We start from the raw sequence: 15,467 nt of genomic DNA on the forward strand, positions 1-15,467 counted from the left end.
GCTGCAGCACAGACCAGAACGCTTGAGGTGCCAGGACCCGTGCTGGTCTGCAGCAGCTGTCTGGGGCACCAGGACTTGCTCTCTAGTGTGCCTTCGTGGAGTCAGTGCAGACACAGTCCCACGGCCTACTGAGGATTATCTAGTCTGGTCCTCGGTTTTTTGCTGGTCCACAGAGTAAATGCCTCAAGTCTCTCCACCAGACTTTATTTCAGCAACAAAAAGCAACGTGGTGACTCATTGCGCTGCACTAAAGCTGAAAAGTCTCAGTTTCCTCCTGACCTGGGATACTCCAGCGCTGCCCTTTGTTATCCTGCACCTTCTCCCTGCTGCAGGGTGGCCGGTGCGGCCTGGGAAGCGCTGCAGTGCCGCAGGGCGAGGCCCGGGGCTGCTGCTGCTCCTGCGGCCCCTCGCGTGCCCTGGGCAAGCGGCTCTGCGGGGTGCCGGGCCGGCCTGGCTGCGCTGCCTCCGGTGACGCCAGGCGCCCGCTTCCCCCGGCTGCGTCGAGGGGTGCTGACAGCTAACCCCATCCAGCATCAGTAACGCTATAAAAGGCGAATTGCTGGGCACTACCTGCAGCAATCAAGGGATGTGTAGGCAGATGGCACACCTAGCAAGCCAAAAAGGAGGTGTTAGCTTGGCAGAACTGATAGATTTTATGGCAGCCATTATCATATATACCAAATAGAGTACAAAATCTGTAAAACCAGGGATAATAGGGAGAAGATAACCAAGTGTGGGCTGTTTTTTGGGAGGGGATGAGGGTGGTAAAGGAGGAGAATTTGGGAGTAGAAAGAGGGGATATAAAGGGAAACAAATCATGGAGTGGGGGTTACTGTGGTGCCAAGCAGCCCCAGGCCTGATCCCGTTGCCTCAGGACAACGCACCCATCACATTCTGGCCCTGTTTTCTGTTAAGTGGTGAAAAACAACTAAGATAACTAAATTGTTGAACTCCCAGATTTGCTGGAAAAGTGTTTGCCATGTGAGGCGATGATTTATTTTCGTTCCTTTCTTGCAGCAGGCTATGCAGGGTGTTTTTCATTGCAGATGTATGCCGCTGCAGTACCCGTGCCCGCTGGAGCATGGTGGCAGAGCATCTCCTGAGAGGCGTCTAGCCGTTCGTCAGCTCAGGACGCTGTCCAGCTGTTTGTGTCGCACATGCATTTAGTCAGGCAAGGGACAAACACAGCATGGGGCAGTTACACTCAAAGGGGAATTGACCCCGCGTAATCCGACTTCCATTTTAATTCTTCAACCCGGTCCTAAGTGGAGTCAGAAACAACCACTCTCCTGAGGGTTCTTTTGTTCACTGTTTGACGCGTCCTTTTGAGTCTCCGTTTCCTCAGCAATAACCCTCGGTTAACACCATCAATTTCCAGAAAACGTGTCACGCTATCACCGTATTACTGTTGCATCAGAGGGAACGCTACGAATCGCACACCGCGGGGCCGACGCTGCTCCTTTGACCCTCCCCGCTGTGGTGCTGCCCTAAGAAAGGAGGGGGGGGGAGCGAAGGACGCTTTGTCACGACACCGCCCACCGCTTCCCGCGCCCGCCCGCCCTCAGGCGCCACCGTCGCGCGGCGCATGCGCCCTCTGCGCTGCGCATGCGCCCTCTGCGCTGCGCGCGGCCCCGCCCCGGGCGGCCCCCGAGGCGGCAGGAGGTGCTGCGCGCGCCGGCGCGCCCCGCCCTCCCCGGGCCGCCTGGACCAGGCCCCGCCCCTCCCTGGCGGCGGGTGGCGGCGCCGCATCGAGGCGGCCATTTTGTGGCGCTGCGCGGTCGGTGGCGCTGGGCTCGGCGCGGAGCGGGGCCCGGGGCGGTTCGGCTCCGTTCTAACCCTTTTTCCCGTACAGATCCCTCGGTAAGAGCGCGGCGGCGCCCGGGCGGGCCGGGCCGCCTGCCCTGCCCCGCGCTGCGGGCCCGCGGCGTGGCGAGGCGAGGCGAGGCGGGGAGGCGAGGGGAGGGAGGCCGGGCGCGGCGCGGCTGGCACGCGTCCCCGCGCACAAAGGGCCGGGCCGGGCGGCGCCTCCCGCGCTGCGGGCCCGGGGCGCCGAGCGGGGGCCGCTTCCGCCTCGCCGCGGCCCGGCGCGCTGAGGCCGGGGGGCCCGGGCCGCGGCCCGGCCCTCGCCCGCCCGCTGCCTTCCTCCTCCCTCCCTCTTCCCCTCCCTCCCTCCCGGCGCGCCTCCGCCCGCGCCCGGCGGCCCGCGGAGCGGCGCGGGCAGGTGAGTATGTGCGGGCCGAGCGCGGGCGGCGAGGGCCCGTCCGGCGGGGCCGGCCGAGTGACCTTGCGGCGGCGCCGGGTCCGGGTGCGGAGCCGGGTCCGGCCCGCGGGGGCTGTGGCGGCGCCGGGCGCGGGCGTGGCCGCGGCGGGCTGGGGGTCGCGCAGGCCGGGAGCGGCGGCCGGCGGCGGCCGAGGTGCGGGGGAGCGGCGGGGCCGCGGGAGTTGCGGGCGCGGCGTCGCGGTCCGGTTGTGGGCGCCTCGGCCCTTGGTCGCGGGAGGAGGCGTCGCGGGGCCGGCCCCGTCGGGTGCCGTCCCGGGGGGCTCCGCGGGCGCCGGCGGCTGCTCCGTGTCCGGCCCCGGGGGGCGAGGCGGGGCAAAGCTCCGCGCTTTGCGGGGAAGAAGGTGCCTGGTGCCTGCGGCGCTGCCACCGCTCCTCGGGGTTACCCTGTAAACACCGGCGAAGTTGCCGTGCAGTAATGCAATGCTCTTCTCCGCTAAGAAAAATCAGTTCTGAACACGCCCCCCTCCCCCTCCCCCCAAAAAAAAAAACCCCACCACCCAAAAACCACCAAAACAAAACTGAAAACAGCCTAGTGTTGAAGGGGCCCCAGAAGTACAGCAGGAGTCTGTGTGAGCTTTCTTTTGAAAAAACTCTTGGCTCTGGTTTTACTCACTCTTACCCATTTTTCTTAGTGATTTTCTTACCCACCTCAATCTGCTGGGGTTAGGCAGAAAAATCGGCAGGTGGTTTCCTCGGTGGACTCCTTCTTCTGCTGTTTTGTGCCTAGTGGTTGGTGGTTCTTTCTGCGTAGCTGCTAGGGTGATGTGGAGAGTCTCTCCCATGAGGTCCCAGAGGTGTGGTGTCAGCGTTGTGTGGGAGCACCTGTGCCCTAATTGATGTTTGCCTAGTTAATATGCTCTTGCGCATCGGGTTGATTGGAAAGGATGTCTTTACCCATGAGAGTGATGGATGCTTTTCTTTAAAGTTAAGAGAATTGAGACTTGTAAACAAAAGTAGATAGTGTTTGGTGGAAAGGTTAGAGTGGAGTTTTGCACCTTTTCTGAAGAATGCTGCTTGGTTTTGTTTATGTTGTTTCACATTATAGCATGCTGTCTTAGTCCACTGCGAATCTTCAGCTTGTTTTCGGTGGTGTGAAGAGGAACATATGCAACGCTGTGGTTGCTATACTGGAAATACATCAAATGATTTGGGTTTTTCTTCCAAATGGAAAGTTCCTTGTGCATGAAAGATTTATCTGCTTCTTGAGGCAGGTGTGTTTTTGCATGAAACTATTTTTCAGGTGATTACATTCTTTCCTGCATTGTAAAATACTGTGTTTGACGCTGCTAGATATGAAAGTATATAGTTGAATCCTTCTAATATAGGATTGCTTGTTTCTCTTAAAGGTCTAATTAAAAAAAAAAAAAAACTCGCCTTTTCCTAAATGCATTTGCCATTTTAATATAAGTCTGAAGAGCGTAGTTGTATCTTTCTCACTTGTAAGTCTGCTGTTAATGTCCTGGAAGATGTGTGAATATCTGTCTTTGTTTTAATTCCCTCTGTTAGGGAGTTTGTGGATGGTTTGGTAGTACCTCTTTCTCTAAGTTCACTTTGGTAATGATGCTTATAACTGAAAATGGCTTGTTTGGGTTGTGTGAGGAGGAGACGGTTATTTGTTCTTAGTGCGATTCATTCCTGGATAGTTTTCCAAAGAATCACAATTTTAGTACGAGATGGTCTACTAAGCAATGAAAGAGTAAGGGTTTTCCATCCCTTCTTTAAATGCAAAATATGTCTGTTGCCACTTCAAAATGTCTGGCTCTTTTGTTGAATTGTAATCCCAGGAAGACAATTTTTATACAGGGATGAAAAAAAATGGGCATTTGATCAGGATTTGGATAATGAAACAACAGATCACAACTGAAAATACAGTATCTTGGGGGGGAGTTCTTACTGTGTGCTCTGTAGAGGTGACTGCCTAGAGGTGGCTGTGAAATGTCACTTAGTTTCACCAGTTTATGTGACTCCTGAAGAATTCTTCACATGCAGCTATAGGGAGGTTTTCTGAGGTGCGGCTTGTATTGCTGTGTTCAAGTAAGATGAAGGAATCTCATTATTGATGGAGCAAGGGTTTGTTAAAATTCAGGGTTTTAAAGTATTTAATTCTTGCTCTTTGCCTTTGAAAGTGATTTGTTCACCTATTGGTGATGGGAAAATTTGAAAGATTCTTTGAATGTCTTCTGGTTCTTTTTATATTCTTTGTGGAAGGCATATTCATGTCTCAGAACCGTACAAAAACTGTGCAGTGCAGCTACTGACAAGTCATACAGGGATAAGGTATTAGAAAATGCACTCTTACTCTTGTGGTTGTTGTATGTCGCAGTGCCTTGTGGTGGTTGCAGGTTTGAACTTTCTTTATATACAGTTCTTTGTGGACTGTTACTGCTGTTGTGTTGCCTGCATTGATTTTTGCCTCCATTTATTCTTTATTGCAGTCTAAAAGTTGGTTTTAATTGGTTGCCCACAGGATTGGCTTGGCTTCTGCTACTTGTTAAGAAAAAAACATCTGTCTTTGCAGGTAAGAGCCTTTGAATTGAAGACTTCTTTATATGCATATTGAGTATATCTTAAGAAATATTTGAAGCTTTTGGATTCTGTGAATTCGTATCAAAACATTTGGGTCAAATAATCTATAGCTAGTCTCTTTACTTTGACTCCCACTGGTGATGGTGGTTCAGGCAATGTTCTTCTTGTAAACAGAATTTTCTGCCAAACTAATGTTTTGTTGTTTCATCAGCACGTGGTAGCCCGGAACACTCTCCCAGTTATTTTGCACTGTTGGAAAATGTAGCTACTTTGCTGCAGGCCACAGGTCTGCATGTTTCTAACTATTGGGGTTTATGAAGGGTACAGTAATTGGTTCTAATTAGGTGTTGCAGCATTTAAAGGGATCAGATAGTCATCTCTGAGCTAATTTGAACCTATCTTAATCTAACAGGTTGATTTTAGCCTTTTTTTAAAAAAAAAGCAAAACCAGTCTGCAGTTTTAGCTTTTGCTAGACAAGTCTCAGCCTGGATACTTAAAATTCCTCCTACAATACCATCGTTATTCCAGTTCTCAGTCTTCATCCAAGAATTGCCAAATACGTTTTGCGTGTGTGTGTACCGCATGGGTATCGTACTTTAATACTCCCAAGGGAGTAAGTTGAATCTTCTAAACTTTTCTTACTTTGAAAAATGCATACAACTTAAAAGGCTAGTCTGGTGTTTTTATCAATTTATGCATGTGACCCAAATTCTGCTTTATTTTACTGACTAGCACATAGATGGGAGAAGTAATAATGTCATCTTGTACACCTTTTTCCAGTGTAACATCAACATTTTTAAAGACATTACTGTCAAGACACATAAATGTGCTGTTAAGGCTCATCGTATGAGTTGAATCAGATTGATTGTCAGCAGCCCTTTACTCTCCGTTTTTGATCTTGGCTTGCTAATGGGAATGGCTTGTCCATAGTACAACTCTAGGATTCTGTGCTTCTGGTCTCTTCAAAAATATACCAGACAAAATGACAACAAAACCCACTTTTGCCTTAAAGTACCTTTTTGTACAGAGGGAAAAGCAGGCAGCCTGACAACACCTCTAACAGCCCGACAGAAAGCCTTCAGTGCACACTTAAGAGGCGTGTATCAATGCACACTTAACAGGTGTGTAGCCCGTCTGTGTCTGAAGTTAATATTGCCTCTGCACATATGTTGACCTTCACAAGTGAACAGTGAAGTATTTGAGCAGGCTTTGTTTCTTCATTAGTTGGAAAATTTGAGTAAGTTATTGTCTCCTAAGTGCGTTTTGGAAAAAATTGGACTTGTGAGTCCTTAGAAATGTGAAATTTGGCCCTTTTGGTCCTTGTGATTTTTCTTTAAATCACAGAAGTGAAACAAATACTTTGTTAAAGCACTGAAGCAGTTATGTTTTGAGCTGATGAAATACTTTTTGCCAAAAATATTTAATGGAGTAAAGCCCTTAAAATTATTTTTATTCATACCATGCTGCTGTTAGCTCTTGCTTAATAGCAAGCACTTACTTAATATCATGAATGGAATTAACTATGCTGAAGTCATTGCAGTTAGTTTTTCTAGCAACTATATGCCTAAGCAGCTGTTTGGGTTTTTTGTTGGTAGTGATTTAGTGAAGCTAAATAGGATACTTAGTAACAAAACTTGGAGAGCTCTCTTAGCATTTATAATGAAGTTTTGAATTTAGTGCAAGATTAAAACGCTTGCATTATCCCAGAAGTTATGTAAATGTTCAAATGCTCGAACTCTTAAGAATTCTCTTGTGACCTTATCTGTTAATTTGTCTTCTGAGCTAGATTCATGGAATCATTATTAAATGCAATTACCTAGCAGGTGTCAGTTGTGATAAAGAATACATGATGTTCTAAACCAGCAGATCTGAGCAGAAAAACCTTCCCAAGTTGCCATTGTTCAACTAATGGCCATGTCAGATTGTCATCCCCTTTGCATTAGTAAGGAAATAAGTAAAAGTAATCTCCCGTTTAACACAAAAACTTCAAATGCCAAAGTTCTGATGCATAAAAATTTCTGAAACTCATTTCTGTGTATAATTGGTAATAGAGAAAATGTAAACCTCCTAGCAAGATTTGCTATTAGTATTATTTTAGTTTTTGAAGCCTAGGTGCAAAACCAGGGATGCTTTCATACTGCTTGCTTGCCTCAGGATCATGCAATTCAAAAGTAATCCTGTAGCATAATGTAGTAAACTTTGATTTTTACAATCCCCTTTAGTATGGCTTCCTTAAAGTAGGCAGAATTTTCATTTTAACTTTAGTTTCAGAGATTGCTATCCTCATTAGGCAAATTTAAAAAAAAAACAAACCCTACAGAATCATTGAAAGATACTGCTTTTTTTAAAACAGCAGAAAAAGTCCTATATGCTTACTTAGATGTGTATACATAGCATAGATAGTTCTTACTTTGACGTGTTGTTTTCACATGGGCCAGTTGGAAAATGATTGGGCAATGAACTTTATTCTCAAGATAAATGCAAGATGTCGCTTTTGTTACCTTGCCATGGAGATGGGAAAGTTGCTTTTTCAAAAAAAAAATTCCCCGAGGCTTAGTATCTATTCCCCTTTCTGTTGCTGCCATTCCTTGGTGGAGTAGGGGTTTTCTTAGCAGTATGTACAGCTAGATTTTTTTTTTTTTAGACCTTTTCATGTTCATCTTGCAAGTTCCAGTCTCTTTCAAGACGGTGCAGTAAGGAATCGGATGTTCATTCACTGCAGCTAGAGCAGCAGGGCTGACTTTGTGCCAGTGGGCTTGTCTGCCCTGTCCATGAGGGAGAAAGGTTCTCCACGCTTTTCGGGTGTCAACTGGATGTGGGCCGATGCCCTTTAATATCCCAGTGTGTTGCTTGTGTTCAGTAGTGTATGGAAGGGGTTAGCTCTGGTTTACTGGGCAGCAAAACAAAATACTTAGGTACCCATTTGAGTAATCTGAAGTTCTATCATGCAAACAAAAGAATTGTCACTCTTATTTTCATGAAGTACTGAATTCAGCCTTGCCTGGCATGGTTAAATTGTTGGACAGTGGCTTTACTTAGTAGCTAAGGACGTATTCAAGGCATGTTTACTCTGAAGCGGTTGGAAGACCTGAACAGGCAAATGCAGCTGACTTAAAGGTTCGACTGTATGCTGGGATACAATACTTAGCTGTGTGTGAAACGTTGGGAGGTAGTTACTGATCGTAGTTGGTCACAGCTGTGGCGTACGGCCAAATACCTTTGGTGGTGTGCTGCCTCCTGGTGTTGCATTGTGTCATCTGGTTCACGCTTGATTTCAAATGCTTGGTTAACTCCATTTGTATGTGAGTAGTGGCGGCCTTAGAGGTCTTCCGTACAGATACTGAGCTGGCTTGTACTTAGGAAGTCAAGAAGTTTCAGAGGTGAAGTGGCTCGGGTGAAACAAGGTGCTACTGCTGACTGTTTAGGATGAGAGGCTGGCTTCTGAGTTGGTGAATTGTGCTAGTGTTAATATGATGCTTTCAATCTTTACTGAAGATTTGCCAAGAATTAAGTGAGAGTTGCTTAGTTTTCTGTTGATCTTGAACCCCTGATACGACCTCAGGCTCTTGCGTGTCACAAGGTAACTGTCAAGATCTACTGGTTCAAAATTGATCTTAAGCTTCCGCTAACCTCAGCTGCAGAGGTTGAAAGTCATTTTTGTGCCTGAGACAGAAGGTGTAATATTAGACAGAACATCTGCAACTACTAAAAAATTATACCTTGTTTTTGAAAGTTGTAAAGGCCAAATACCTAGCTAGGACATGCATAGATGCTAATGTGGTTTAGGCGAGGTCTGTATAGTCACAAAAAATATCTGGGGATGACCTATAACGGTTAGCTAGCTTCATGGTCACTTAGACCTCTTGCATTTGCTAGGAGAAAAATACAAGATCAGTGTAATCTAGATGGTCCCTGTCAGGATGTTGTGTGAGTCTGTTGCTAGTTGTATGTAATGGGCTTTTGTTTGTAACCAACCCGCTGTTACGTTCCTAGTCATCTTCACCTGGCAGAAGATAAAATCCCTCCCCAAATTAAAGAGAACTGTTTATTTCCCATAGATGTGCAGAATCTTTTGCAGTTACTTTGCCAGGTACAGTGGATACCATATCGGTGTATGGTAAATTAATTTTGTTTGCTTGGCTAAAATACTCATTTTGCTTACGTTTCATTAAATATTCAACTACTGATGTAAGAGTTCTGATTTTTGCTGTTCCTTAGGGTTTGTTTTTCTTTTTTACTGACACTTGTGGGTTTTAGTTTAACAGTTATTTTGGAATTTCTAGTGCAAAATGTATACTAATTGTGTTGGTAAATGTTTAATACTTCAATCTGTATGAAGTAAACAAACATTAATAAGGAACTTGGAATATAAACATGCTTAATCTTTGCAAGATGTTGTTAGGTGTTTGTAAACAAATATAGTAGATGGTGTCTGTAGGTAATTACATGGTGTCATAAACAGTAGTCTGACATAGCCGTTGCCTTTTCTCATCTGCAGGTGTGTGTTGTTTCAGCGCAGCATGGCTGTGGTCATCCGCTTGCAAGGTCTCCCGATTGTGGCGGGGACCATGGACATTCGCCACTTCTTCTCTGGATTGACCATTCCTGATGGGGGAGTGCATATTGTAGGGGGTGAACTGGGTGAGGCTTTCATCGTTTTTGCCACTGATGAAGATGCAAGGCTTGGTATGATGCGCACAGGTGGTACAATTAAAGGGTCGAAAGTAACACTATTGCTGAGCAGTAAAACTGAAATGCAGAACATGATAGAACTCAGTCGTAGGCGTTTTGAAACTGCCAATCTAGATATGCCACCAGCAAATGCTAGTAGGTCGGGACCACCACCTAGTTCTGGAATGAGTGGAAGGGTTAACTTACCTACTACTGTACCTAACTTTAATAATCCTTCTCCTAGTGTAGTAACTGCTTCTACTACTGTGCATGAAAGCAATAAAAACATATCCACATTTTCTACTGCCAGTATGGGGACTGCACCTCCAAATCTTGGGAGTACCTTTGGTAGCCCAACATTTAGCTCAACTATACCGAGCACAGCATCCCCAATGAACACAGTACCTCCTCCACCAATCCCTCCTATCCCAGCTATGCCATCTTTGCCGCCAATGCCTTCTATTCCCCCGATACCTGTTCCACCTCCTGTACCCACACTGCCTCCTGTTCCTCCGGTTCCTCCGATACCCCCTGTGCCCCCTGTACCTCCAATGACACCTATGCCTCCCATATCAGGAATGCCTCCTATGAATCCTCCACCCGTAGCACCTTTACCCACTGGAATGAATGGGTCTGGAGCAGCAGTGAATATGAACAGCGGCTTGAATCCATTGTTTATTGGTCCTATGAATCCTGTAAATCCTATCCAGATGAATTCTCAAAGTAGTGTCAAGCCAATTCCAATCAATCCAGACGATTTGTATGTCAGCGTTCATGGAATGCCCTTTTCTGCAACAGAATCTGATGTGAAAGAATTTTTCCTTGGGCTCCGTGTGGATGCAGTCCATATGCTGAAGGATCATGTAGGTCGAAATAATGGAAATGGACTAGTTAAGTTTTTTTCTCCTCAAGATACATTTGAAGCACTGAAGCGAAACAGAATGCTGATGATTCAGCGCTATGTTGAAGTTAGTCCTGCAACAGAGAGACAGTGGGTGGCTGCTGGAGGCCACATAACTTTCAAGCAAACCATGGGTCCCTCTGGGCAGTCCCACCCTCCTCCTCCCCAGGCTCATTCTAGGTCCAAATCTCCTAGTGGACAGAAAAGGTCACGGTCGAGATCTCCCCATGAGCAGGGTTTCTGTGTTTATTTGAAAGGTCTTCCCTTTGAATCGGAGAACAAACATGTGATAGATTTTTTTAAAAAGCTGGATATAGTTGAAGACAGCATTTATATAGCTTATGGACCTAATGGGAAGGCAATTGGAGAGGGTTTTGTTGAGTTTAGGAATGAAGCTGATTATAAAGCCGCTTTGTGTCATCATAAGCAGTACATAGGGAATCGCTTTATTCAAGTTCATCCAATTACTAAAAAGGCAATGTTAGAAAAAATAGATATGATTCGTAAAAGATTGCAGAACTTCAACTATGACCAGAGAGAAATCCTCATGAATGCTGAGGGAGAACCAGGCTCGCCAAAATTGTGTGCACATATATCTAATATTCCATACAATATAACAAAAATGGAAATCCTTCAGTTTCTAGAGGGACTGGCAGTAGAAGAAAACTCTGTACAAATTCTTGTTGATAATAATGGGCAAGGTTTAGGACAAGCACTGGTTCAGTTTAAAGCTGAAGATGATGCTCGTAAGGCAGAGCGTTTGCACCGTAAAAAACTGAATGGAAGAGATGTTGTTTTGCGTTTGATAACTGTAGAAGAAATGAGAGATATTGAGAGAAATCCACCATCTCAAGGGAAAAAGATACTGAAAATACCGCTACAAGGAAATGCGACTGTGCCAGGAGCACAGGGCGCTGGTGGGGATGAGCATGCCTTCTTGGGGGGAAATTCTAAAGATGCAAACAATGGTCCTCCATTTAATTTCCCTGGTAACTTCAGCGGGTCTGGCACATTTGGTCCCCCTCTACCACCACCTGGAATAGGTGGCTTTCCTGATTCTAGACCAGGAATACCTACAGTTGCAACTAGCGGTTTACCCGGTGCAGGTATTGAGGTCCCAGGTTTTGCAGGTGGCCCTGGTAATTTGAGTGGACCGGCAGGTTTTGCAGGGGGTCCTCAGGCTTTTGGTAATGGTCCTGGCAATTTAAGTGGACCCCCTGCCTTTGCTGCTGGTCCTCCAGGAATTGCTAGTAGTCTTGGACATTTAAGTGGACCTCCAGGGTTTGGACCTGGACCAGGAAATATACATATTAGTGGACCCCCGGGTTTTGGAACAGGGTCTGGGAAGCCAGGACCAACTGTCATCAAAGTGCAAAATATGCCCTTTACTGTTTCGGTGGACGAAATTTTGGATTTCTTTTATGGTTACCAAGTGATCCCTGGTTCAGTGTGCTTAAAATACAATGAAAAAGGCATGCCCACTGGAGAAGCAATGGTTGCATTCGAGTCTCGTGATGAAGCTATGGCAGCTGTTGTTGATTTAAATGACAGGCCTATAGGCTCCAGAAAAGTAAAACTTGTTCTAGGGTAACTGTTAATACGAAGTAGTTGTAGAATAGATACTCATAGTGCTGTGATAAATGCATCTGGATTGGTTTTTATAGTATTTCCAGGATAGAACCTGTGGATTGTTTAAATTGTAAAACAGATTGGTTTTGATAAGACAGAGCACTGGGTTAGCCATTACATAAGAAACACTGCAAGGATAGATGCGCAGTGGATTTTCCCGTACAAATATGTGGAGAAGCTAGGCAGATTCTTATTCATCATAGAAGTTTGGTAAACTATACAGGACACAGTGCTTATCAAGGAATCTAGATTGGTTTTACGTAGTTTCGGATAAGGGAAATAGATGAAGTCAGTGAAGCTCTTCAGTGGGTGCTCTTGCAAGCCATTGTAAAATAGATAGCTATTTCTAGATTTGGTTAAAAGCTGGCTGAATTTGCTTTGTTTACAGGTCAAAGCTTTGTTTAAAGTCCTGATTTTACTCTGCAACTGAACGAATTCTCAGTGTACACAGATTAATTGTTTTGTGTATGTATCTTCATTTTTTCCAAGATTCTCACTGTATGAACAGTTGAATTATGCCCATTGCTGATGTGTCTACCCAACTAATTCCTCTAAGTATGAGCAGAATCATTCTGTAAAATTCAAGCTGTTCTTTGTGGAATAACCTTTAGTTATTTATATATTGCAATTATAACTGTGCAGAATAAGACTTTTGCCACAAGTATAGCTAACCTCAAACATTATCATATGAGTTTTATAGTACACTTATAAAACGTTTGCAGTAGACGTAACAACTTGAAAATACTCATTACTGTTTAAGTAGCTTGATTTGTTAGGATTACATGAATCAGTTGGGATAGGTTCTTTGACACTAGTTGGATATTGATGTTGTATTGCTCATGTGTCTCTTGAACTCCTTACATAGAGTCTCTGCTAAGAGAACCAAAGTGGTGATTATTAGTAGAAGATTGGAGTCCAGCTAAAGTTTTAAATTAGTTTATATGTGAAAGAAACTTCTATCTTCAGCAACTCTGTCGTGAATTACTGCTATGGGTGAATTCAGAGATAAAATTTATTTTTCTCCAAAACTTGAAAGTACCGAGTTTACTATATATTTTTGCAATAAAGTTGTGCTGTTGTATTCAAAGTCTGTAAAGAGTTGCCATTTTCTTTGCTGTGCAGTAAAACCTTCCATGGAAAAACAGAATTGGAAAGGAAGTAATTACACAAGTGAAAAGTAGAATTTTTTTTTTGTTCATCCTTGCTTGGTTTATGATAAATTTTAAGACTTGGGCATTGCTTGAAAAATCCTGCTATTCCCTGCAAATCATTGTACTTAAACATAGTAAACTTTAAACTGTTTTGTTTTTTGGACAAAGAAAACCAGTGCCTTTTGGTGTTGCATATCATGGAACACTGAAGTGTATGGTCAGGCAAAATTGAGAGGTGCAAGTGGCAACAGTTTTATTCATGTGGTGTGTAGGAGAGTTTTGAAAACCTGTGCAGCGCTGCATCCTGAGAGGATTTCACAGTACAGGACTATGTGGAAGGATTGTATAAAGGTGTACTTCAATAAAGAGGCGGTCGCATTACACAGATGCTTCTGTAATTCATTAGCTTAATTTTGTTTTGACAGATTACTAGGTGGTCCCAACTTTGGAAAAGTCATGTGATTTGTATATACTGTTTAAAATTAAGCCTCCTGTTAATAAAACTGTCTGTCTCTGAAGCTTCATGTTAATGCGTTTCAACAGTCTTTGGGAGTAATGTTTCAACCGCAGATCTTTGTTTCTTTTTTTTTTTTTTTTTTTCTTTGAAAGTCTGAAAGTACTCTTGCTGATGTCAGAAAGATGTGTGATTAGGAGTCAAGCCTTTCAGTTTATTTTTAAAATTCTGCTCTTTGTTTTTTAAAAAACTTTTATTAAAAGTTTCATACTATATTGGAGTTACTTGGGTGCTTGTTTCTTCATGTTTCACATTAGAATAAAATTACTGAAAAGGAAAACTTGGCTTCATTGTTCACAGAATTGATTTAAGATATTAGTGTGTGTTGACTTGTGGAAACTGGTGATAACTTTTTTTCAAGTTCAAATGAATCACAACAGTGCTTGCCTTGTTGTGAAGTGTAATTAAACTACAGGTGTCTGGAATTAGATACACAGTTCTGTGTTACTGTCTTTTGATTTCATGTCTCGATCCTCTTGGTAATGGATACAGGGTTATTAGTGTTTGTGTTAGACACGGCCTGTGCTGCGAAACATGCTTGTGTGCCTGTTCCTTTGGACTTTCTGAAAGTGCAGGTTGGTTTGGAAATCTTTCATTTTCTGTTTCTTGATTTTTTTTCTCTATGGTCTAAAGATGTTTAAATGTTTATCTAAAAAAAAGTGTAAACCAATACAAAAAGCCATTGGCGTTGGGAACATTGACATGGATGGAATGCTTAAGAGGAGGATTTGGGGTGGGGCAGGGACTCTTTATCTTGCCAAGCAGTTGACGCTCCATATCTTTTAGCATAAATTAGTAGTAAATTAGTTAGTAAGTATCCCCTCTTCTGCAAGAGTAGGCTCTTGGGGAAAAAATAGGAAGTCGTAGCATATTTAGAATTTCTGTATGTACTATAAACAATACAGCTGTTGTCCCAAATAGTTACGGTTGATCCTTTAAAGCATATATAGGGAAAAGTTCATTATCAACTGTCACTTGCAAATATAAGAAGTTTTCTGTAACAACTGGCTTTCAAGTTAGAAGCAGCCTTAAACTGCATGTCATGCTAAATTGTGAGGGATACCCTTATTTTAACAGACTACATGGCTAGATTTGATAAAGTTGCTTACTTAGCACTTGTTTGTATTCATGAACAGCCTTAAAAATAAGGGGTAGGACCTCTGAGGTCCCGTCTCCAATATGGAAGGTACGTAACTGCCCTTGCATGTACACTTCAAGGCTGGCTGCTAACGAGGTAGCAGCAGAAGGAATCAGCTAATGGATGCTGCTCAGATCCGCAGCTGTTCTGGCCTTGATGCTTTGAGTGTCAGGAACTGACATCCTGCTTAGCCTCATTGCAACAATACAGTTGGTGACACTGATGGCCCAATTTCTTCAAGTTACGGAAAGAAGGTTTATATAACTGGCTAAGTTGGTGCTTTTAGCAGTTCCTTAAGTGTCTAAGTACTGCTTGGGAAAAAAAAATTAAGTGGTAAAGTATTACATTCACAACATGATTTCTGTTAAACGTACATATTTTTGTCGTCCCATTCACAAGAGAAAGTATGGATATAATAAATTATTTGGTGATAAACTTGTGACCTACATGGAAGAACTGCAATGGTTAGATGAAAAGTGTGACTTTAAAGTTACCAAGTTTTCAAGCAGTTACATGTAAATGTCACAGTCAAATTTCGTTTTTAACAGAAGTCAGTTCTGTAATATCACAGACAACATTAAAGCCAGTTCTTTACTGCTAAATTGTTGCATGTTCTAAACGTAGATTTATGAGAGGTTTGAGGCTTTGTAGGTTT

At 43.9% G+C, this 15,467-nt stretch overlaps 1 protein-coding gene across 2 annotated transcripts in view; it reads left to right on the top strand.

Annotated features, from left to right (window-relative positions):
• Window positions 1–1,820: 1,820 nt before the first annotated feature.
• RBM12 (RNA binding motif protein 12) overlaps window positions 1,821–15,467 on the top strand; it is a 43,054-nt gene continuing 29,407 nt past the window's right edge. Inside the window, exons 1-3 of one of the 2 annotated variants that reach the window (XM_075721241.1) lie at window positions 1,821–1,860; window positions 4,717–4,799; window positions 9,307–13,823. In XM_075721241.1, coding sequence (XP_075577356.1) covers window positions 9,329–11,971 — 2,643 coding nt within the window. In that variant the 5' untranslated portion in view covers window positions 1,821–1,860; window positions 4,717–4,799; window positions 9,307–9,328 and the 3' untranslated portion in view covers window positions 11,972–13,823. Of the gene's footprint in view, window positions 1,861–4,716; window positions 4,800–9,306; window positions 13,824–15,467 lie in introns of those variants that run through there. The other variant, XM_075721240.1, reaches the window with a different exon arrangement.

Source organism: Pelecanus crispus, chromosome 14 (assembly GCF_030463565.1).
Source record: "Pelecanus crispus isolate bPelCri1 chromosome 14, bPelCri1.pri, whole genome shotgun sequence".
Taxonomy (NCBI): Eukaryota; Metazoa; Chordata; class Aves; order Pelecaniformes; family Pelecanidae; genus Pelecanus; species Pelecanus crispus.